Source organism: Metarhizium album (genome assembly GCF_000804445.1).
Source record: "Metarhizium album ARSEF 1941 chromosome Unknown scaffold_34, whole genome shotgun sequence".
In the NCBI taxonomy this organism is placed as follows: Eukaryota; Fungi; Ascomycota; class Sordariomycetes; order Hypocreales; family Clavicipitaceae; genus Metarhizium; species Metarhizium album.
This window is the reverse complement of record NW_024467608.1, coordinates 39,936-63,196: the sequence shown is the minus strand read 5'-3', so window position 1 is coordinate 63,196 and position 23,261 is coordinate 39,936. Positions and strand designations below refer to the sequence as shown.

Genomic DNA, 23,261 nt, shown 5'->3' with positions numbered 1-23,261 from the left:
ACAGGGAATCAAAGGCAATTTATATGGGAAAGCCCTGAGTCTTGAAGGGGGCATCCGGTACGGCTGTAGGCAGTGTTCAGATTGCTCTCAGCCCATCTAGAGCAGATAAGCCATCAGACCCATGGCAGCAACAAAGACCCCGTTGCCCATAGGGGCCAAGGTAGGGCCGGCAAAGGCCCTGGAGCTGGTAGAAGTCACCTCGGCGCTGCCACCACTCGTCTTAGAAGGCTGGGAAGCACCCGTGGTGGAAGAGGAGCCGTCATCTTTGCCGCTGCTAACAAGGCTCTTGGGAGGGTCGTTCTTGGGGCAGAGAGGCTTGATGTTGTTGTTACAGGCGTCCTGGCCCTGGGCGTTACCAGCGTTGGCGCTGATGCAATCCGACAAAGCGTACTGGCATTTGTAGTATGGCATGGTCTGCGTGTAGTACTCTAGTCCAGGCTCCGAGTGATTGGAGGTGCAAATGCAATCGTACGAAAGATCCGCCTGTGAGAGTCATCAATCAGCCTGCTTGGGTTCCCAAAGACGGCAAGCGGCCCAATTGCGTGAGTCATGGCAAGATACAAAATTACATACCTCTTTGCAATTGTTCTCGGAAGTTTCGCCCCCGCAGAGAGTATTGCAACTGTTTGTCTGGCCCTGGCACCAGGTGGCTGCAGAGTCATGATGTTAGTTACGGGCAGGAAAACAAAACAACGAGGCGCAATCGACGCCACAGGCGCATGGGCCGCATCGCGCAGCCGACTACCGGGTCAATGGCGAGAAGATACTTGCCTCGCACATTCAGCCCGACGGACTGGGGATTAACATTTATGTCCTTGGCGGATTTGAAGGTGTTGTTGGTAGCTTGGCCCTGGACCTGGGCCGAGGCAACAGCTAAGGCTGCGAAGGCGGCAGAGAAGCGCATTGCGATGGTAGAAGCGAGGCGGGAGCCGTCGAGACTTGAAGCCGGCGAGTAATGAAACAAAACAGGTGTGCTGTCAAGGACAAGCAGTGCTACGGATGCGAGTAGAGCTTCAGAAGCTGCGAAGCAGTATGCCTTGGGTTAGCGTATAGCTTGAAGATGCTGGGATGCGATGATTGTGTAGTGGTGAGAAAGGAAGAGAGAGAGGAGAAGGGCAGAGAAGCAGCCGGAGATGCGGGCCACGAGAAATTGACACGAGAAAAAAAAATAATAATTAAAAAATGGGCAGGCCGGCGGCAGGTGCAGGGCGGGCGCAGTGACCAACCACGTGCAGACTCGTCATGAAATCGGTTGACCACACCTCCCTCGCTCGCGCACGCAAGGCGGCGAGGCAAGGCGAGGCGAAGCAAAGCAACATTGAAGGCACGAAGAGGCCATGGCACGTCACGTACGTAGCAAGACACGAGGCAACCGAAGCAAGCAACCCCACTAGGCGGAGGCCAGATTGGAGCTCAGCACTGGCCGGATAAGTTGCTACGGCAAAGAGCCAGGGCAGGCAACGCAACGGGTGCTAATGCTAACATGGAGTAGTGACGGTGACGACTAGACCAAGAATGGACAAGGCAAACTTATGCCATTGGGAGTTGATTGCGTCCACCGGCCGAAATATGGCCTGTCCACCTGCGACTCGACTTCGCTCTTGGATACTCCGTACATGCGACGAATTTACGCCAAGTGAACCTCGGCCAGGTCCCTGGGGGAATTGATTGATTGCATACTCCACACTTGGCCCCTGCCAGCAGCCCCTTGTACGTCACGGGTGGTTGGGAAACAGGGGTAGAACGCATGGGCACGTAGCCAAGTACCTGCCTTAGGTACCTGCCTAGGTAGGTACTTAGCACTTACCTAGGTGAGCACTTGGCAACTACGGAGTAGAGGAGACCTTGAGCCTCAACCGCCTCTTTTTCTTTTTCTTCTTGCTTCCTTCCTCCTCCACCACACCCTTCCTTTCGTCCTTCCTGCTCAGTCACTGAGTCATTGGGCACCCCGCTCCTATCGCTCCTCTCGCCATCGAAAGGCATTCATCACCAACTACTCCCTACTCGGTGCCACAACAAAAACTCGTGGCTACAACTCACGACCGGCGGTTGTGGACGTGGTCCGTCTGGCTGGGGTCAGTTCTCACGCGCCATGTAGTTAGTCTCCGGCGTGCCCAGTCCTAGTCCTGCCTGACAGCCCGTCCACCATGGACCAGCAGACGCAACAAGACGACCTGGGCGGCAGCCACCGTCTGATGAATTGTGTCTGCCGAATACTCCGTACGGAGTACTGAGCATCGAGTGCGGATACTATTGAACATGTTATCAGTGCCGAGTACCGACGTACGCCGACGCTTCGCTTCCTCATGCCATGGTCCCGCACCAGATCGTCTCGCATTCCAGGCACTCTCTACCGAGCACATGGACAGGCAATGTTAGTTAAACGTCACAATTGATGATTACTAGTCGCTTCCAAGTGACGCCATCTCGCGCATCGTGGCAAGCTTGCGTGCGCGTGTCCCGCTGGTATGGCCCAAGCTTCGCCGCCATGGTCGACGTCAATAACCGACTCGTCGACTAGGGATGAATCGTCATGCCGGGGTGTCTCGTCACTCACTCACCGGGCATCGTGGCAGCATCCATGCCTCCTTTATTAGGCCAGTCAACGTGGCGGAGGATCATGGAACATGCATGCCATTCGGCCCCGCAAAGTTGCTAGGGGCTGACCCGCGCGCGAGGTTTCGAGACGGCATACGCCCCATGTTGCCCATCTCTTTCCAACTCGTGCGATTCGCAACGGATACGACGGCACCCAATTGGCTCTCCTGCTTCGACAACAAGTACCGTGATTGACCCTGAGTTACTGACTGCTAGTACTACTAGCAGGCTGAGTTCGAAGAAACCAAGAGAGCCTCAAGCGTAATATCGGTGGCCCACATCAATCGCCTCGAAACCGGCTGGCTCGCTGGACCTTTGGGGGGGGGGGCCCAAACCAAGCAAGTCCGGCGGGAATTTACTCCGTACTGCATATTGGATGTTCAAAGCGCGGCCCATGTCGCCGACTTCCTCGGGCTAGGCGACGTGACGCAAGGGCCGAGGGGACACAACATGACGAGCGCTTGTCGTGGTTGGGTTGCAATGGGTCATCTCCAGAGTGCCATGTTTTCAAGCTCTTGTCGTCCTTGGCCTGGCACCTCGAGACTAGTGTGCGCCGAAAGTAATTATAGTACTAGCTTTCGGCTGAGGTGGCGGTCTCATGAACAGTACTAAGCAGCAGCACCATGCTCGCGCTCGCGCCGGCACCGCCTACATTTCCCATGAACCACGGTACTCTCGACGGTTCGAACCGGCCACCCGGCTAGACCCGTCTCCAAACGGCGCCAATTGAAATTGGGCTTCTTTGGGTGCCTGGGGAAACTTCTCGTTTGTTGTCATGAGTTGCCGCCGACGCGTGATGCACAGCACAGCACAGCATCTTGCCTTCGAGATGACGCGGACAATGCCGTGCGTGGCAGACGGCGCCTTGGGCCTGCAGGCTGCAGCAGCCTGAATCTGGCAGCCAGCCACCCAAGTGACCACTGGTACGCCGAGTATGCCCAGAGGTTGACCCTTGTTTACAACGTTTGCCGTGCAGACTCGCTGCATTCCAAGGGTTGGTCCCGCCACCATCACGGGGTTGGTGACTCTCCATACGGACTCGTGTCTGTCAGTCTACTCGGCCGCCACACGACGGCGTGAATAGGGCCTCTCGGCTCAACGGCAGCTTCTTGTCCAGCCTCGTATCTGCTGTCCCCACCGCATCGGTGCTGCAATGACACCGTCCATGGTCGATCTGATGGGCCCCGTCGGCATGACGGGAAGTTGGTTGCAGCTGTGAATTTTCCTCCGCATTCACGGGTGGCATGGGCCAACAGTAGCAAGCCGGGCCTGTTGCGGTCGGTCGATACGTACATGAATATCAAAAAAGTTGTACGGATATCGCAGAGAGGATTTGATGTGGAACAATGACTTCCAATGTGCAACCCAAGAATTGCCGCATTGCCAAATGGGTTTGACCCTGAAGCTTTTGCTGACTGAGGCGAACAACGACTTCCAAAGCACAGCATCAACATGCTACAGGATACAGATACAGTAACTAGACTGACTTTGCAATTGCATCCTTGCAGCCTGCTTTTCTCCTTCTTCGAATGAATGCACAGCCAGGTATCGGACACAAGGGCAAAAATAGCGCGCCGTGTCGAGGTAAACGAGGAACCGCGCAGCAACTTGCAGCCACGACGCGCTGGAATATGCTCCTGGCCTTCTTTTTCATAGTACCGGCTTGGAATTACGATTCTGCAATCAAGGGCGAAAAGTGCATCAATGGCTTTTCCGATGATTCTGATTTGGTCTGCATGGGATTCTGTCATCGAACCAACGCTTCATGACTGGCGGTTTCTCGTTGGAGGCCGTCCATCACGGATAAGTGATATATTCTCGCAAACTGGTGTCCAGCCTAGGCTTCCTGCAAGGCCAACATCATGAACAGGTAGTCACCACCTACTCAGACGGGTCCATAGACTTCATCACGTCCCTCCCCAGGTCCGCCAAAATACCAACCTGCTTGACCACGGCGTACTCGAAGAACATTCTCGACACCTCAGCTTCTTCTTCTGCCGCCCACCCATTTATCAGCGACAATTCCTTGTCTCGCCCGGGCAGCTTTCCGATATCGGCCAACATGTCTCTGGCCGAAACGCACAAGTCCCAATTCGCCAGCTCCCCAGGGCACATCTTGAGGACCATGATGAGAAGCATCTGGCACAGCGAGACCTGATCCATGTCCAACAACGTCTGCTGGAGCTTCTGATCCAGTCCACCTTTCGCCGCCGGCGCCGCCGCAACCACCGTGTTCTCGGCAGTGTTGGCTAGCAACTTGGCCATCATGAAGAGGTTTTTCAAACGGACCGGATGAAACGGCGCAGCGTAGCGGAACGGGTCACACCATGTCGCAATCAATGCCGCCACAAACAGCGCGTACGGAAAGTTGTCCCTCTCAGCAAAGTAGATTGCCGTCTCGGCGAGGAGTTGCGGAACCGGAGACACAGCCCACAGATTGGCATCGATGAGGGCGCGAGCAAGCTGATATTGTGCCTTGAGAGCGGCATATCGGGCGGGCAGCGAGAGCGGCAGTTGGGCTGGCTCCGCGGTGCATCTCGCCGCGACGTCTTGCGTGTGCTTGTCCGTGACTGCGGCATGCTTGTTGCTAGATACATCTATTACGCTGCACGTGTTTGGGTAAGCCGCGCGGACCTGGTACACGTTCAAGTCGCCTCTGCACCGGGCGCATGCGCATTCGAAGCTGTACTGTTTGAGGGCCTCCCTACGCGCAGACAGGGGCATCGTATAGTCTGCGCGTTGCTGTCAATTTGACGGAACAATAGACCCGAGGAGAAGAATCTGGAACGCACCTGTGTAGGATATTTCAATCTCGTCACCTGCCTCGATCGGCCTCTCGGCCATCAACACTGCCTTGCGGCCTATGAACTGCACCACTGCGTTGGGGATACACGAGTGGTTGGCCATGGCGAGCGTTGGTTCTAAAAACACGCCTACTTGTCCCAGGTCCGCGTCCCATCTGTGAAAGGCATTCGTCTGGATCTGCGCATTGTCAGGTATGCCTGAAAACGAGTGAACACAAGACAACATAACCAAAGGGCGTGGGAACGTGGTATGGTTTTACCTTGCAGAGCAGCTCGACTGCCTTGTGCACATCGCTCTCGCCTTGCTTGCCGGCAAAGGCACACGCCGCCAGGGCCATCATCTCCAAGTCGGACCAGCATTTGCCCTTCCTCCGTTCTGAGCTGTGGCCGTCCAGCGCGGTGACCCCGTCCTCAATCTCCTTCTTGAGGAGGGTTTGGAGGAGCGCTCTGACGGGGGCGGGGAGGTCGGCGCCTCTCCGCGAGCCCAGCTTGTGCTGCTGGAGGGCCTCGCATTCGTAGGAGTGAACGGCGGCCCAGGCGGCTCGCTGGCAGCTGGCGTTGCAATAGTACGCGGCGCGACAGCGGGAGCAGGCGCGCGGCGAGCCGGGACGCAGGCAGTGGGTGCACACGGATGTGAGATGCGAGAGCGATGGGTGTAAGATGAGCGGGTGGAACGTGTGGATTGTCTGCGAGGGTTGAAAGGGCTGCGTGGCGTGGAGCGCGCGGTGTTTGCGAGGATGGAGCCGGGTCTCAATAGATGGCATCTTTCTTCTCCCCTTTCGCGCTGCGCGTGTTGGAGATGGCCTCAGGCTGTTGTTGTTTGATGTGTCGGGGTGAGTTGTCGGGTTGGGGTGTGGATTCGGTGACGTGAAAATCTGGGTTTGTGCAAAGTTGGGGCTGACGTTGGAGTTGGAGCATTCAGAGCACGACACGGAAGGTCTATCCGCCTTCCTCCGCACCGTCGCAAATATGTTTTTTTTCTTTTTTTGCTCAGTCGATGTGATTTTACATGTACACTGTCACAGATCCTCATGCGTCCTCCCATTACTTTGCTCTTTTCTCGCTGCCGCCAATCGTTCGTGCAGCAGCCGGCTCCAGTCCTCCTCACCAGCCTTGCTCAACTTCATGATCCTCGCCACGTGGTAGTCCCAGCATCCCTCGGCCGTCCCATCCTCCTCCGTCTGACACTGCTCATCTGTCAGCTTGGACAGACGGGGCCAGTCGCCCGGAGCGGCGCCCATGCCCTCGTCGAAAAAGGTATCCAGCACAAGCTGCCCGACTCTTTGTTGCGCGCCGGCCCATGCTTCGTCCTCGGGAACAAGCACCTTCAACAGTGACGCCATGCCGCCTCCTCGAAGGAAGTTTGTGCGAACGAAATCGTCTCCAAGGAGCGCCTTGATCGCAGAAACCTTGGACCGCACCCGGGCAGCAGCCTGCTCGGCACCCGCGCCCTCTCCATTGCGCGACGGCTCGACGCTGGAATACAAGCTCAGGCGCAGAGGCTCACCAGTGCCGGGGCACCTGGATTCGGCGAGTAGTCGAGGCCACGCGGCGACGAGCGCCCTGAGAGCGACCGGGTTGTGCTGCACGGCACTGGCCAAGATTTGCGCGGCTTGCCGGTCGCGAGGGACGGCCCCGTCGGCGGTCGCCGGAGCGCTCTGGCCAGACATGAGGCACAGCAGCGACTCGACCGCCTCCGTGTCCTCGGCAATCTTCACGCCGTAGTATATGTCGTGAGCCAGGTCGTCGAGCACCTCGAGGGCATCGTCGAACGCGCGGCCGTCCTCGCCGACTCCGGCCTTGAGCGCCCGCAGTCCCTCTGCGAATTCGGCGGATCCGCTCGGCGGCTCCATTATCTTTCCAAAGGGCTCGTATTTCGGCGCGCCTGGGGGGATTTCGGGACGAGCCTCGGGCTGCGCCTCCGCGTCGACCTCGACGACGTCTTGCCCAACGGGTAGTCCTTCCAGGGAGGCATCAGCCTCGCCGGGCACGTTGACCTTGGCCTCTTTTTGGCCGGTCCAGATGTTTAGGCGGATGTGCAGCCCCGCGGGCAGTTCCTGGTCCTCGTGGACGATTTGAAACTCGTCTGTGGGTTGGAATATCCGCGGGTAACACTCGTCGGGGTTGGAAGTGTGGCAGATGAGGTCTGGCTTTGGCTCATCAGAAGAGTTTGGCTCCTGGGCTGCCGAGGGTGTTGAGAAGATGCAGACGATGAGGGCGACCATCATGGCCACCACCATGGCGGGCAGACGAGTGGGTTTTGAGCGTGGCCCAGCCATCTTCATCTTTGTCTGGTGAAGAGGTTGTCCGAGGCCGAGGTCTCTCTCTCACGGCGCGATGCGGCAGCCTGGCGTGGCCATAGACACTGATCCGATCAGGTAGGGTGTAACTGAGTGTCCGTCGCTGCGGCGTGTTGACAGGAAGATGAGGCGGCATAGGCCAGCCGACTCCGTCGAGCCTTGCGACATGAGTTGAGTCGATTGTGAAAAAGGACACCTACGACGTTGGCGCCACCGGCCAGGCTGTCCACCTTTCTTTCATTGGTCATTGGCCGACAGCCACGTCGACTTTGCTTACCTAAGTAGTCAAGGGGCGCATCGTGCAAGTGGTCAGGCTCAGCTGAGCTGCATACCAACGGGGGGCACAATGGGCTCGAATGTGCGATGTCGTCGCTTCATTCGTACCATGACTAGTTAGTGATTCCATGTCGTCGCTTCATTCGGAGACGGGGCTGGGTGACATGGCGCCATGGCTTTATAAGTCGCCGTGCTCGCGACACCGTCGAATCTGGACGACGTGTCCATCTCGAACCGCCTTATTCGACATATAACGTTACAACTCGCAGCCTCTCTGCTCGATAGGCGTACAAGATGCTCTCGTACACCATCATCCTTCTCATGGCGGCCTTTGTCTGTGGCGTAAGCGCAGCGCCGAGCACCCGGCGCCACTCACATTCGCTTCGACACATTCACTTCAAGCCGCTGGACGGACACGGCGGTCGCGGCCATGTCGAGTCACCGTACGTACATTCACATCCGCCGAAAACAACGCCTGAGGGGGGCAAGAGAGGCGCCCAGGCTACACTTTGACGATGCATTCGCATAGCGAGCCTCGGCCAGGACGGGCGACGAAGCGAGTGTAGGACTCTGGCAGTCGCACTTCTCCCTCCCTTGTCTACAACATGGCTCGCTCCTTGCCGGGAATGGGGAAGAGAGGCGCGGCAAATGTTTGATGACACATGACTGTCGGAAAGGGACGCCGAAAGGATCAGGGGCCAACGTGTGACGATGGATGGGCACGGGAAAGATGGATTTTGAACACGGAGTAGTGTCAGGTGCAGAGGACCTTGGACTCGGGGCTCCCACGAATTATGATTTATACGAAATTGACGGATTGATGAGACACATGACACATGCACCCATTGCAGTGAGCGGGAAGTGACGGTCCGAAGTTTGAAACCCCGACCTTCCGGTGCGCCAATGGGACACGGTGATTGGAACGTTCAATGGCGGCAACCAATGATGTGGCGGGGAGTCGTACGGAGTACCGAGACTGACTTCAATGCCGACCCCAGTCGCCACTGCAAAGGCCCCCTCGGTACGGAGTACAGAGCACACTCGGCCTATTAACTTATTAGTAAGTGGCCGATTGACCGGATTCGACTCCTCATCCCGTACTTCACCCTTTCTGGCCGACGTCAAAAGACTCGACGTCAAATCATATCAATTCCGAACGACGACTTGACAGAGCCGCGACGCAGGGGACGCCCACAGCTGCGCCAAGGCAACCTGCATGCGTGCCCAACCTCGAAAAGACGAGACAAGCTACTAGTAGTCCCGCGCAAACCCGATCGAGCATCCTCCCCCGAATCACACAACACATGCCAGCATGCCTTCCCAACGACGAATACGCCTGCTCGCCCTGGCGGCCATTGTCACCGTCGCCTTCTTTCTCTTCTACTCGTCCCGTGTCGACCCCGGCCCGGACGCGCACAAGATCCAAGACTTTTACCACAAGACCATGGACGGCATGAAGAACGCATCACCGCCGGGGCAAGCCATCATAAACACCAAGACGGGCGAGAAGGCAGGCCACATCCCCGCCGACAAGGACGCCGACGGCGACGTCGACGAGGACGACAGAAAGGCCACCGCCCAGATGCAGCAGCGCCTGAAACAGGCCGAGAAGGACGCCAAAGACAAGGCCAACATGAAGGGTGGCCTGAAGCCCGACGTGCCGAGCGAGATTGTCGGCAAGGGCAACTCGGCCGGTGGCCAGCCCAAGAAGGACGACAGTGCGGCCGCTGACAAGGCCCTGGCCGAGGAACCAGCCGAGGCGGCGGCTCAGACCGGGGCGGAAGCCGAGCTGAGCAGTATCTTGAAAAGGGCACCAGGTAAGAAGATTGCTTGCATGGCATGCTTCCGCGGGGCCCTTGCGGGAGCCTGGCGGCGGGTTCACGGGTTCTAACCGAGCCGCTAGTCGTCATCTTCTCCAAGACGTATTGTCCCTATTCCAAGATAGCCAAGGGCATCCTCCTGGACAAGTACCACGTCGACCCGGCGCCGTTTGTCGTCGAACTCGACAACCACGCCCAGGGCCCGTCCTTGCAGGACGCGCTGCTCCAAATGACTGGTCGCAGGACGGTGCCCAACGTCCTCGTAAATGGCGTCAGCATCGGCGGCAGCGACGACGTTGTCGAGCTCGACAGGCAGAGCAAGCTGGCTGACAAGATCAGGAAGCTCGGCAACGAGCGCGTCCATGTTTCAGAACGGTTCGCACCGGCCGAGGGCAAGTTGTAAATATGTGGCCGTTTTTCTTGCACAGCTTTCTACCTGTTCGCCTCGAGCTTGTTCCAGTATCATTCATGTCCATGGGAGTGGTCGGGAGGCGGAGCAAACAGGGGTGGTTTGTGTTGCTTGTCCCCGCGCCCACGTTCTGGTGTAACTTTACCCCGGGTGATGGCTGCATTGGGTACATGGAGTTTTCGGCGCCTGCACAAAATATCAACTGAAACCTTGTCTTTTCTTCCTTCTTTCTTCTTTATTTCGTGGAGCAAGGGGAGGGGGGTTCGGTGCGAGACTTGGCGCGGACAGTGCGGGAAATTGCATTTTCAAGACGTCTTCGGACAGTTGGGGGAAAAAGAAAGAACTCAATCAACAGTACGCCTATTCCGGCTCTTAATCACAAAGGGTTTCTGCATGGGCGTTTACCCGCCTGGGGTCGTTGGACCAGGCACGGGATAGTATGTGTTGTGAAAACCAACAAATCTGCCGGGGAGCCCAGCTGCGGCAGGTTATCGCGTTGCAAGATGCAAGAGGCGATTCGACGCCACGCCTGCGCGTATTCAACTGCATGTGCTCCGTACAATGGGCGGCGGTCTGCGTCTTCAAGCCACGCACGCTAGCTACGCGCGCTGCCGTCTTCTTCATCAGCTCGAGCAGACCTCTTCTCACCCCTGGCTTTCTGGCCGCGCGCGTGGCGCTCCAACCTCGCGCCCATTGGGAACGGTGTTGGAAGGGAGGTGCGCCGCGGTGCTGCGATGTCATGTTGGTTCGCCTGTTGGGATCACGAGCCACGGCCGGGCAAAGTCAGGGCGTCGCTTACTCTACGACCGCCTCTTTTCTCCGCCTGCGTCTCTCTCTGTCGCGCTCTCTCTCTACATCTTGGTTCTCGTCTCCCCGCTGCATCCGTCACTCGCTCCCTCATCTCTTCGTCACAGCACGCATTATTGTGGGAGACGATTGACGGCCGGTACGGGTCAGGGACGAGCCACGAGTCCACGACCCCGTTGGCTTGAGCGTTGCCCGTTCCTTTTTTTCCCCTTCTTCCGTCCCCCTTTTGTCGTGCAGCACACCGTCTGCCCGCTCTTGGCCCTCCCTCAAAAGACTTGCAAACTACTCAAATGTTACGGGCTGCTACTGCGCGCGTTACGGTCGCAATGCGGCGCCAGTCCACCGGCCACGCCAACTCGGACGCATCGTCCGCCTGTTCTGTGTCTACCACGGCCTCGTATGCCAAGGAGGCTCTCCTGGACAATGGCGTCGGGCCACGCCGTGGTTTGCGTCAGAAGGCGAGGGACGTGGTGTCCGACCTGGGCAAGCCGCCTACTTGGCGGCAGGACGCCAAGGATGGGAAACACACGTCGAGTTTCGGGGATCCGGGGTTCTTGACGGAGCTCTCTAGGCCCCCCAAGTTCTGAGCGGATCGAGAAAGATCGGGAGACGTCGGGGCTGGTGGCCCCGTGAGGGCGTGGAGCGGGACGGGAACAAGGGAAACAGTTTGAATCTGCGGCGGCGAATGATTCAAGTCTCGGTTCTTTGAGCCGGTTGGTTTCGTGGACTGCTACGACGGGTCTGCCGGGTATGGTTTGGGTTGGACGTCGATCTGGGCGGATTCGATGGCTTTGGATGAGTAGTTTCGCGCTGGTGAATGTTCCCGAGCAGCTGAGTGCTGGCGTTGGTGGTCTTACTCGGGCACAACGCGTGGCATGTTGCAAGTTACCTGGACTTCTATGGATGTCGTTTCCTAGATGTCAATCATGCGTTTGGTGACTGGACCGGGTCTCATGACGGGAGGACGTTTGCGTGCGTCTTCATGATCTGAGCACGCACACTCGTCGACCTCGGAGCAACATCGGCATGGTGTCCGTTAGCCTGGGACTCCGGCGAGAACCGGCTTCCGGAGTCGGCTCGCCGGACAAGGTACCAGCGGTGGATGCGAATGGCAATAGCAACCCGTTGACGGGCGTCGAGTTTCGGAATGTCGAGCGCCATGCCCTGCCCTGCCAGCCACAGCTACTACCGACTACTCGAGTTCTCAAGTACCTAGGTAGGTACCTACTTAAAGTAGCTGCCGATGTGGAGGTACCTGCCCGCGTACCTACCGCCCAGGGGCACGTACCTACCCAAGCAAGTAACTTATGACTTCAAGTAGTTGGGTAATTGCCGCGGCGGGCCTCGGTAGCACCTGCCTCGGTAGCCGCGCTTTGGCCCGTTCAGCTTCCCAAAGTTTGTTTCCACCAACAATTTGAAGCATTCAAGGTTGTCATGGTTCCTGGGGGGCCTCGGTATCGACTCGGGAACCTACCACCAACTTTGGTATGCCGTAAGCCTACCTGGCCAGGTACTTGGTACGCATGCTGCTACCACGAACACGAACGGAGGACGGAGCATTGGCCCATCCGAAGCCCCGAGCAATCAGCCAAGATGGCTTCGTCCACCAGGGTGGTCGTTCCCCATAACTGTCCAACAAAACACGCAACCTCACAACTTTCCGCTAATCACAAGCATGGGGTCTGGCCACGGCATTAGTGGGCGAGGCCCTTGCCTGCACACGACGTTTGCCTTTGCTCCACCGACACGATGATTGAGGCTCGGATCTTTTATAGAGCCTTTCCCTCCCTTCAGCTGCGTTGCCTTCTTCCCCCATGGCCGTCGCTTGGTGAAAGTGTCTCTGCTTCGAGGAGAGAGCTTTGGCAAGGACCGACCTGCACCCCAGCAACGTGCTGCTCCCCTTGTCCCGGCCTTGAGCGTCCTTCATCAGCCCGCCCTGTCTCTTCAACATGACTGGGTCTGCTGCCGGGCCCCTGGCGCGGAGGCTGGACCAGCCACCTCCTCCGGGGAAGCCTCATGGAGTTGCGGTTCCCGGGACCGAAAGACCGGGAAGGACCCCGATTTATAGACACTGGCAAGTAAAAGACAAGCCTTTGGTGAGCACGCTGGATCCCAACACGCGAACCATACACGAGCTCTTGGAGGAGTCAGTCCGACGGTATCCCAACAGTAACTGCATGGGTGTCCGCAAGTGGCTGCCAGAGACGCAGTCATGGGACAGTGGCTATTCGTGGCTTTCCTACGGCGAGGTGGCCGAACGACGCAAAAACTTTGGAGCCGGCCTCGTGGAGCTTCACCGTCGCATCAACCACCCTCGAGACAAGTACGGCATTGGGATTTGGGCCCAGAACAGACCGGAGTGGCAAATAGCCGGTACGTCCACGCAAGTCGAACGGAAATCTTGCCGAGTCCAAATGTATCGCTGACAGCTGGATGCTGCTGACGTGATAGACTTTGCCTGCATGTCGCAAGGGCTCTTTTCGGTATCCCTTTACGAAACCTTGGGTCCAGACACCACCGAATACATCATCAACCATGCCGAGCTTGCTTGTGTGGTCTGCTCCCTCCCGCACGTCCCAACACTGCTCAAGCTTGCGCCTCGCCTTCCTTCTCTCAAGCTAGTCATATGCATCGACGACCTTGACAAGGGAGAAATGGCGGGCTACTCGACAAAAGATGTCCTCAACGCAATCGCAACAGACCGTCTCGGCATTCAGATCTTGTCCATGAGCGAGGTTGAAAAGCTTGGTCTCGAGTCCGGTCGTCCCATGCGTCCTGCTGGCCCTGACGACCTCTACACCATCAACTATACTTCTGGCACAACTGGCCCTCCAAAGGGGGTCCTCCTTACCCACGCCGCAATGGTGGCTGGCAACGCTGCCTCTCGCATTCCCGCAAAACTCTCGAGTGACGATGTCGCGATATCGTACCTCCCATTGGCTCATATCTTGGAAAGAGTGCTTCAGCATGGTACTATTTCCGAAGGCGCTAGTTGTGGCTTCTTCCGAGGAGACATTCTAGGGCTGGTAGACGACATGCTTGTCCTCCAGCCCACCGCCTTTGTATCTGTGCCTCGTCTATTCAACCGTTTCAACACTGCCATTAGAGCTGCGACAGTCGAAGCAGAGGGATTCAGGGGCACCCTATCTAAACGAATCCTTGACACAAAAATGGCTTCCATGAAGCTCCCCATGGGTCAAGCCACCGTTCAGCATTGGCTGTGGGATCGCGTCTTCACACCAAAGGTCAGGGCCAAAGTCGGCCTTGGCCGGGCAACCCGGCTTGCCAGCGGCAGCGCGCCGCTCGACCCCAAAGTTCAGGAGTTTCTTTCAGCCATGTTTGGAGTGAGGCTCACCCAGGGCTACGGCATGACGGAAACTTCGGGCCTCGTAACGGTGCCTCTGGCTGGAGACTTGGACACTGGTCACATCGGTCCTCCCAGCCCGGCTGCTGAGATTTGCTTGGAGTCGATTCCCGAATTACAGTATACTGTTGACGACAAGCCGTACCCCCGTGGAGAGATCTTGGTGCGCGGCCCGGTCTTATTCAAAGGGTACTACAAGAATGAGCAAGAGAATAAAAAAGTCATGGAAGAAGACGGATGGTTTCACACGGGCGACGTCGCAATGGTTGATGAGCTAGGCCGCTTCACGATTATCGATCGGAAGAAGAACGTACTCAAGCTCGCACAGGGTGAGTACGTGGCGCCCGAACGTCTTGAAAATGTTTACACTGCGAATTGCGCGCTCATCGCCACTGCCTTTGTGCATGGTGATAGCCAAGAGTCCACTTTGGTTGGCATTTTTGGCATCAGCCCCGAGACGTTTGCGCCGTTTGCGTCCAAAGTGCTCGGCCAGTCGGTCAAGCAAGAGGACATTGCCTCGTTGAAGCGTGTGGCCCGCGACCCAAAGGTGCAGAGGGAGTTCTTGAGCACTCTGCAGACGATTGGAAAGAGGAACAAGTTCAACAAGTACGAACACGTTGCGAACGTTTTCCTCGACGTCGAGCCGTTTACTGTTGAAAATGAACTCTTGACACCCACGTAAGTAGCGTAGCGTCTTGCACTCGAGACTGCCGCAACTGACTCGCTCGATCCGCTGACGATGCTCTCTCTGCAGGTTAAAACTAAAGAGAGCGCAAGCGGCTCGGGCATTTCGAGGAGAGATTGACCGCATGTATTCTGAAATCAACAAAACGCAGACGGCAAAGGGCAAGTTGTAAAGAGGCCCGTGCAATTCGTCGTGTAATTTACAGTCAGAATCGAGCCCAAGATGCCACGCGTCGACAGACACAATGGGCCGCTTCCCTTGCGGCCGATGCGCATCTGAGGCGCTCCTTCTACTTGCCTACCTGTGCATGGGACATTGGAATTGTTATTGTTTCTCCCGTCTCCAAGAAATCTTTTGCCGTCGTCCATCTTTCCCCTTCCCCACACGCACCTCACCATCCGACATCGAATAGCATTACCGTCATCCGTACCAAAATGCAGTCCTGGCGTTATCACCTCTACTACTGGGTTGCGTCGGTCGTTTCGGTCCTTGCCTACCGTGTCTCTGCCTGGACTGATGGCTGGGACCTGCAACCGGCCCAGGTCTGCTTTGCCGCTCTCTCTTGCATCTCGTTCATGCTTTACTTTGTCCTCCGACTCTACGGCCCGCTCCGCAACATTCACTACCAACTCTTTGCCGCAACGTACATTCTCGGATTGGTGGTGTTGCCACACCACTGCATCGTGTCGATGTCGAAATTTGCCCTGAGGACACTCCTCGTCCGCGCATTCTACCGCATCGCCGTCGGCCCCATGTGCTATCGCGGATACTCGAGGATTCGCCATTTTGTGCTCGCGGCGACGTTGATGATTGCGCTGGGGGCAATGCCGCATCCCTTTTCCGCGCCGGTTGCGAACCCGTGGTTCATTGACGCCGCCGTCCATGCTCTCTTTGCCTTTGCCGCTATTGGAGCTCTCGAGAGTGTCAGACAAAATGTAGGGCATGATCCTCACCCGCCGCAAAGAAGAGCAGCGTGTGCTGACATCGCTGACGAAGCGTCAAGACATTGAGCCCTGCCACTTCTTCGGCTTCTTCTTCGGTCCCCGTGTCTGCATTCGACAGCCAGCGTGGAGCTGCGGCTAGGGGATCCGTCGTCTGTACTGTATGCTTGTGGGATCCGCCTTCCTCGAGATGGTTGTCAGGTTCCTCGACTGTTGGCTGGGCTACATTTACGGACCTCATGTGTCGTGCCGGTCCATTTGGATGTCTCCGCTGGACAATCAAAAGGTTTCATGTTGTGCAGTGGCCATGATGTCGCTTGTTGGCGGTGGAGTAATCGACATGGCGGAGACGGTATGCTCATGCTTCATTCGTGTCCGCCAAGTGTTTGCTAATATTTGTGGCAGGTCTTCTTCATCATTCACAGTCTCATAGTCCCGGATTGGATGCCATCTCGAGCGGCAATGACGGACCGGACACGCTGCTGGTGGCCGATGCGAGGCGAAGTCGTGAGTGCACTTGTGAACGGGGTGGTCGTCAGTTGGTTTGTAGGCATGGAGGCTGAGCGAGCATGTAGCCTGGCGTTGCAATAGAACCGAGCGTTGGCCTTGTCCGTGTTGAATTGTCACTGGGCAGTGTATTGTCCACAGCATTGGTAAACAACACGTAGCGTATAATGCAATTTGACAAGGTCCGGAGAATATAAACCGTTTCGATATGTGAATCGTGGCGGAAGGCCAAAAGAGGTTCAGTTTGACCAGAGCCAGCATCTGGCCAACTATCGGATACCCTGTTATCACATGGCGGACAGCAGTACGACGGTACATACTTGACAAGGGCAATCAATATATGATGCCACACTATCGGGGGGATCGGCTGAGCTGGCAAATTGTCACGATGGATGGCATCAAGAGTGGGCGCGACGGGGGAGAGATTGGTCTGGGGAGTGCCTGCTGACACGGCTCAGGCAGCGGGTGAGTGAGTGCAAGAGAGCTTGATACTGTGATATCGTGGCATGGTCTAAACGCAGACATGGCCTGGGGACTTTGCGTGACGGCGTCAACATCACTTGTTGCCCCTCCAGTCCTGTCCGAGTGCTCTGCTTTCAAGGCGCACGTCCCGGAATGACTGGTATGGCACCGTCACCATTCATAAAATGCGCCATGGCATCAGTACCAACTTGTCTGGCGCAACCAATTAGCCCACAAATGACCTCGATTTCGTGCTCAAGGTCGAAGCGTGTACTCACGTGGTGAGCATAAGCCTCGTAAACTCGTCGCAGTCATCCGGTCGAGCATACATCCAGAAATCCTTAAATCCCATGTTGTGGATGAGAAACTGCGGCTTTTCCCGCCACGCGCGGTAGAACTCGACCGAGTTGGGCGCGTCCCAGAGGTGGCGCGAGGCGGTGAAATTAAAATCGTCACACCACATGTCATCGTCGGCTACGGGTGCTGTCAGCGTGTTGAGTGAGCAAGACTGTTTAGTGTAACATGAGAACACTGACGAGTTTCCGACTTGAGCATGCACGAAATGCATACAAAGGCGTACGAGGTTATCAATGTGCGGCGGCAGCTCTCCAAGAATGTCCAGCTCTAACACAGGCGGTCAGTAAAGAAATGCGTCGAGTAGTGACAAACAAATCGCCTCTCCGGCCAAGCATACCTCCCAGGACTTTGGTGGCTTCTCTCGCACAAATGCGTTTGCTCCACCGTGGGTCTCGTCCGTCTCCAGATTCTTCCTGATGCTGTTCAACTCCTTCAGCCACGACATCAGAACGGGGACTTCCCTCTCGGCGGCGGCCCGCAACCCCAGATCGCCGTCAAAGATTCTCATCGAGTTCAAAATCAGCAGAGCCTGTACGCGCGACAGCTTATCCTCACTGGAGACGGCACGCTCGCCCTCGCGGTGGATCTCTCGTCCTACATCAACCAGTAGACGAACAGTCCATCCCTTGTTCGACGAAGTGCACGCCGCATATGCCGATGAGGCTGAAAACGCGGCAAGAATAACTTTGGGCAGTTGACCGACCCAGAGACGCGGATGCATAAAGGGCAAGGCTCTCGTCTGCGCAAAAGTGCTGTGCATACTTGTCAGGAAGCGCACCGTGTAACCTATTCGGGTGCTGGGGTCATGAACAGAAAGCGGATCAATCTCCATGCAGACAGTGTCGACGTCCTTGATGAGAGACAGGTCACGGATAGGCTGGCGCTGTTGCAAGTCCTGATGAAGCACGGGGAAAGGTGCTATGGTGCTGTGACCGGAAGGCACAGGCGGGACGTGCAGCTTATCCGTCGTCGTCTCCGCAAAGGAATGCAGGTTCCAAATGTCGTCTTCACGCCCGGCAGTCTGGGCCATCAAGTCCACAATAGAAAAGTCAAGTCCTCCGGAGCCATAAGCAGAAGCGCCCAGAGGGACGCCAGCATCGGCTTGAAGGTTCTCGGGACTGGTGTCGGTGCCCAGGCTGTCCATGTCAAAGCTCATATCAAAGTCGGGCACGTCTGAGACGCCAGAGGCGGTGCTGGCAGCAGAAGATGAGGAGACGGCAGGAACTCCAGCACAAGTAGGGACAGAAGCGGTGCCCGCGGTGCCTGCGGTGCCTGCGGAGATGGGACGTGAGCTTGGCACGGAGCCCGGCGGCCTTGCGGACTCTGTGGCGGAAGAGGAAGGGCAAGGGAGTGGTGAGACCGGCCGAGGGGGGCAATTTCTAGTAGACGCAGCACAGTCCCTTGGCAGAGCAACGGCTGCACCGGGGAGTACGCTTGTCGCAGCGTCTCTTGCCTCTCACGCAGGCATTGCAACTCTTTTGGCGCGATGCAGCAGATGCCTTGTCGTCGAGTCGTGTGCCGTCTGTCGTGATGGTGACGGAACTGTCATCAAGGCTGGGCCTCCCGAGCGTCGCTGTAAACGAAGAGCCCATGGCGGCGGCAGCGTCGGTGTCGTCCACGTCCTTCCATGACCGTTTGATGCCGTTCATGACGATGAAGATGAAAGTGGCCAAAAAGTTGGGAGTGAAACAAAGGCCGTGGTCCCACCTTGTCAGGCCGTCGGACGGCTCGAGTATTCCAAACTCGGAAGGCGTCGTGCACCGTACTTTCCAGAAGGGCAGAGAGTTGAATCAGAGGGGTTCTCAATAGCTTTTCCTCCCCCTCGGCCTTGCCGAGAAAAAAAGGACATGAAAAATTAAAATTAAAAAAAAAAAAAAAAAAGAACAGAAAACAGAAAACAGAAAAGGGAAAAAGGGAGAAGGGAAAAAAAAAAAGGGAAAAAAAAAACTAAGCACTTCTCAATGCCGTCAGTCTCGGGAACAATTTCTTCCCAGGAAAACATACGGAAAATCGTCCCTATCCACATTCTCTTCCCAGGAATGCGGAAAGAAATCGCATCAAAGTCCGCACCGAGTCCCCACAGCCAGGTCACGCACCACGCGTTGACGTGACGGGCAAACGGGGTCCGCGTCGGGGCCGAAAGAAACTCCGCACCAAATCCGCTGTCCGCCAAACAGCTGCGGCATTCGGCTCCAATCTGATTGCGAGGACTTCGGTACTTTAGATGTCTATCACTAACTACCTAGGTTCCTAAGTACCTACTTACTTAAGGTAAGTACCTAGGTTAAGTACCTAGGTAATATCGTACAGAGGACTTCAGCAGCCATCATTGATCACTATAATCAACGCTCTCCTCGGTCCGTCATCGCAAGCAATCTGGCAAAGCTAATCACTCCTACGCCTTCAATGACACGCACGCAAGGGGCACATTCCGCATGGCAACCTATCAGGTCAGTCAATTAGCCCTTGATATGGCCCATACTATCTCACAGCCGACGCCTGCTCCTGGATTTTGAACCTCGTCCGGATCCTTGCCCCTCCCGACCAAATCCAAACACAGATATTTCGCAAAAATTGGGCCTTCTAAAACTGGCCCTTTTCCTCCCGTCTTCATCTCCTCCCGAATCTAGTTTCCTCTAGCAATTGGGTATATACAGTCACCCTAGACTCTGCGATATCAGGACCTGTCTGTCTCCTCCCTGGTCCCCGTTGGCCTCGTCTCTGCTCGTCACTCACATACGCTCCGAAACGAGAACAACAATTTCAAATCCCTCCTGGGCTGCAACGCTGACATTGTGCCACTTGATTATGCACTTTTGCATGCAAAGGTCCCTTCCCTCGCCAAATGGACGCTTCGGCCCACCTTTCGTGCATGTGAGCAACCCGGCGACACTTTTGTGTATGCAGCGACGTTGCAACTATCATGCTGCCAAGCTGCCTAGTGGATTTGGCGCACGTTGGTAGTTTCATGTCGACGGAAAATAAGAGCAACCGGAAAGTTGAAGAAGAAGAAAAAAAAAAGCGGCGGAGGAGACAAAAAGAATTATGAAAACCCCCTTGACAGAATCGCAAGGGAACACGCAAACTTCCGACCAACCCAAGTCGGCCGCCCACCTGCAGTAGTTGTACAAATGCCCGCCAGGCCAAAACTCAAAGAAAAGTACTTTATCAGATCGATAGGGTGCAGGGGGAAAAAACTATCTAGTAAGACAAGACAAAGCCCTACTAGTTCAGAGACGTCACAAGAGAGGTGCAACGATAGAACTGTACACCGCTGATAGCTGGTGGCGGATGCTGTGTGGACCTCATCCTTTCCGCCTGTCGTGAAATCATGTAATTTGCCCAGGAGCAAATGGTGGATAGCAGAGAGAAAAAGAAAAAGAAAATTATCGGAGGAAGCCGTTCCGTAATAAAAGCTATTGTTGCATGGTTGTGTTGACTTCGGGCAAGGTGTGAGGGCTTGACCTTGCTAGTATCTTTCCTGTCGGTAGCCATTGACTCGAGGGGCGTCATACTGGACTCCAGTCATGGATTCTGGTCCGGCGTGGATGGAGCGCAAAGGCGGCAACTCGGTTCTGTTGGTATTGGCGTAAATGTCGCTGCCGTACGAGGCTGGCGGCTGCTGCGAGCTCTGTGAGGATGGTGCAGGTCGCGCTTGCTGGGGAGGATTCCCGGGGGAGCCAACCTCTCCTCGTAACTGAGCAGCCTCCATGCGCGCGGTTTCCAGCTCACGGTGCAGCACTTCAATCTCTGAGGCGGCGTTGTTGTAGTAGGATTGGAGGGTGCGGATGAGTTCGGCTTGACGCTGGTGTTCGCCAATGGCTAAAATAAGGGGTCAGAAGAGCTATACAACAATAGGACACAGCTAAAAGAGTGATAGGCCCACCCTTTGTCAAGATTTCCCATTTTGATGCCTTTGATCCTCGCTCCTGGGGCATCAAATCTCTCAATTGATCAAAGAGTTCCTTCATTTCGGTTCGTCGCTTGCGCTCCGCCAGCTTGTGGCTGACCCTCAACTCGGGAGTCCGGCTGTAGGGTTGCGATCCGGGAGGGCCGCTGCCTTCCTCGGCTTGCAAATCGCTCAGCTGCTTGTGTTGCATCGTGTGATGATGCACCGGGGGAAACTCGTTGGGCGCGGTCGACATGCGAGCATAATCAGCTCCATCCTCTAGTCTTCGCTGACCAGGAGGCAATCGCGACTCGGTGGTGAATTGGCTGCTGGCCATGGACGTGATGCTGCTGCGCCGAGATTCATCGTAGTGAGCGGGTGGTCCAACGCGCTGAATCTCTTCCTCGGGGAAAGCCCAGGCTTGACCTTTGGTGGGTTCGGCAGCTCGGGCAATATGACTAGTCGCAGGCCCAGTAATCGCAGGTGCAGTTTTGATGACTTTGGGCTCACCGGGGTTTCGGTCGGCGCTTGGCTGGTAGCCGTTGGAAATTCTGTGTACTGATAGGGACTCTAGACCAGGTCGAGGATTCCGCTGGGAGTGAAGCGTGTTTTGGATGGAACTCGTGCTTTGGTTGTTACTGGCATAAGGAGACGACCCCAAGCGCATGTCACTAATGCCTTGGTTGATCCTGCTATCGACACTCTCGCGCCTAGGACCGCAAGCAACACCAAGGTTCTCACCAAAGGCGGCTCCATTCTGTCCTTGGGATTCAATGGAGGTCGGTCGGTCGAATCTCCGGTCGCTTGTCGGCGACGTGGGCGAAACCATGGAGGCAACGCTCATGTTGCTTGCTGAGGGCGACACGAGCGCTTGGGGTACCAAATTAGTAGCGACGGGAGAAGGAGTCTTGTCTGTAAGTGACGATTGGTACCCGGATCCTGCCGGGCTAAGGCCATTCACAGTAAAGGAGGCAGCGGACGTGTCTAAAAAGTCAAAAGCGTGTTAGCCTACCAACTGGAAGAGAAATCGTTGACGCATAGATCCTGGCGGACCGAAGCCAACACTGACAAAACAGGTTTAACGAGCATTGAGACGGGAATAACTTACGCTTGCTAGAAGCCTCGGCAGTTGAATAGAAGCCAGAGTCCCGTAGCTGCAGCGGAGGACCGTTGGGTGAAGGCCGGTCATCGTTGTTGAGAATGTTGTTCAGCCCTGCGGCTTTGTGAGGCGCAACGGGCGGATGACTTTGCGTCTCCATGGCTGACATGATGCTGACTTTGTACATCTATTGGTGATTTCAAATCACTTATTGTCCACCCTTTTTTGCCTTTTTCCAGTTTTCCTGAGACTTGTTCACCGGCTGAATGGGTCCCTTGACTGTCGCTCGTAGGAAACCGCTCTAACGGCAAAATGTTTCGAAACAGCTGAGAGGAGCGATGAGGTCGCGATACAGCTGTGTGAGAGCGGCGGTGTGTACAAAGGTTTTTTGACGAGTCGCCGCTTTCAAATGACGCTTCCAAACAAGTATGGCCCGCGGGCAAAACGGTGAGTGCGACGGGTTCGCTGAGGGCTGAATTGGCACAGGCTGGGGCGTGTGACTGCGAGGGACGCCACTAGCAGGAGTAACGCATCAAGGATCTCTTGAGCCGTCGGTCAGGCAAGTTGTGTGTATCGAGGCGACAGGTCCCGGAGGAGAGCCGGGCCGTTGCTTGGAATGTAGAGGAATGGACTTTTGAGGGTTGACGCTATGTGCGCTGTCGGGAGACGGTACGCGCAAAGCAACTTGAGCTTCGCAGCGACGTTGGAGTTGAGTGGCAGAATCGAGATACACAGCAGTGCATCGCCCACCAAGATGGGTTTCGGTTGCAGTTGCGAGATGATAAAATCAAAACGAGTGCTCGGGAGAGCCTGAGCGAGAAGCTTCCAAGGTCAAAGGGGACGAAGAGGCGAGGAAAAGAGAGTGTGTGAAGGATCGGGACGAAGGAAGAGGAAGTCGAGTCGACGAGAATGGCAAATGGGCGAGGGTCAAGGTGGAGGAAGA

General features: G+C 56.2%; 8 protein-coding genes across 8 annotated transcripts; 3 read left to right on the top strand and 5 right to left on the bottom strand.

The window, feature by feature from the left end:
• Positions 1-96: 96 nt before the first annotated feature.
• Positions 97-904, bottom strand: MAM_07651 (PCI domain-containing protein; the record flags this gene model as incomplete). Its single annotated transcript, XM_040826449.1, has 3 exons — positions 97-483; positions 574-636; positions 746-904. 3 exons carry the CDS (start codon positions 902-904, stop codon positions 97-99), a joined length of 609 nt encoding a protein of 202 aa, XP_040675529.1.
• Positions 905-4,479: 3,575 nt separating this feature from the next.
• MAM_07650 (MYND finger family protein) lies at positions 4,480-6,166 on the bottom strand (the record flags this gene model as incomplete). Its single annotated transcript, XM_040826448.1, has 3 exons — positions 4,480-5,330; positions 5,391-5,580; positions 5,663-6,166. 3 exons carry the CDS (start codon positions 6,164-6,166, stop codon positions 4,480-4,482), a joined length of 1,545 nt encoding a protein of 514 aa, XP_040675528.1.
• Positions 6,167-6,421: 255 nt separating this feature from the next.
• MAM_07649 (Nucleotide exchange factor SIL1) lies at positions 6,422-7,642 on the bottom strand (the record flags this gene model as incomplete). The annotated part of the gene is made up of 1 exon (XM_040826447.1): positions 6,422-7,642. One exon carries the CDS (start codon positions 7,640-7,642, stop codon positions 6,422-6,424), a length of 1,221 nt encoding a protein of 406 aa, XP_040675527.1.
• A 1,648-nt stretch (positions 7,643-9,290) lies between these two features.
• MAM_07648 (glutaredoxin domain-containing protein) lies at positions 9,291-10,201 on the top strand (the record flags this gene model as incomplete). The annotated part of the gene is made up of 2 exons (XM_040826446.1): positions 9,291-9,795; positions 9,882-10,201. The coding sequence occupies 2 exons, from the start codon at positions 9,291-9,293 to the stop codon at positions 10,199-10,201; spliced, it is 825 nt and encodes a 274-aa protein (XP_040675526.1).
• Positions 10,202-11,340: 1,139 nt separating this feature from the next.
• MAM_07647 (uncharacterized protein) lies at positions 11,341-11,601 on the top strand (the record flags this gene model as incomplete). The annotated part of the gene is made up of 1 exon (XM_040826445.1): positions 11,341-11,601. The coding sequence occupies one exon, from the start codon at positions 11,341-11,343 to the stop codon at positions 11,599-11,601; it is 261 nt and encodes an 86-aa protein (XP_040675525.1).
• A 1,590-nt stretch (positions 11,602-13,191) lies between these two features.
• MAM_07646 (AMP-dependent synthetase/ligase) lies at positions 13,192-16,073 on the top strand (the record flags this gene model as incomplete). Its single annotated transcript, XM_040826444.1, has 3 exons — positions 13,192-13,387; positions 13,466-15,056; positions 15,215-16,073. The coding sequence occupies 3 exons, from the start codon at positions 13,192-13,194 to the stop codon at positions 16,071-16,073; spliced, it is 2,646 nt and encodes an 881-aa protein (XP_040675524.1).
• A 1,034-nt stretch (positions 16,074-17,107) lies between these two features.
• On the bottom strand, positions 17,108-18,979 carry MAM_07645 (C6 zinc finger domain protein; the record flags this gene model as incomplete). The annotated part of the gene is made up of 5 exons (XM_040826443.1): positions 17,108-17,186; positions 17,252-17,447; positions 17,544-17,595; positions 17,668-18,709; positions 18,753-18,979. 5 exons carry the CDS (start codon positions 18,977-18,979, stop codon positions 17,108-17,110), a joined length of 1,596 nt encoding a protein of 531 aa, XP_040675523.1.
• Positions 18,980-20,799: 1,820 nt separating this feature from the next.
• Positions 20,800-22,487, bottom strand: MAM_07644 (Helix-loop-helix DNA-binding protein; the record flags this gene model as incomplete). Its single annotated transcript, XM_040826442.1, has 3 exons — positions 20,800-21,152; positions 21,217-22,203; positions 22,328-22,487. 3 exons carry the CDS (start codon positions 22,485-22,487, stop codon positions 20,800-20,802), a joined length of 1,500 nt encoding a protein of 499 aa, XP_040675522.1.
• Between the last annotated feature and the right edge of the window lie 774 nt (positions 22,488-23,261).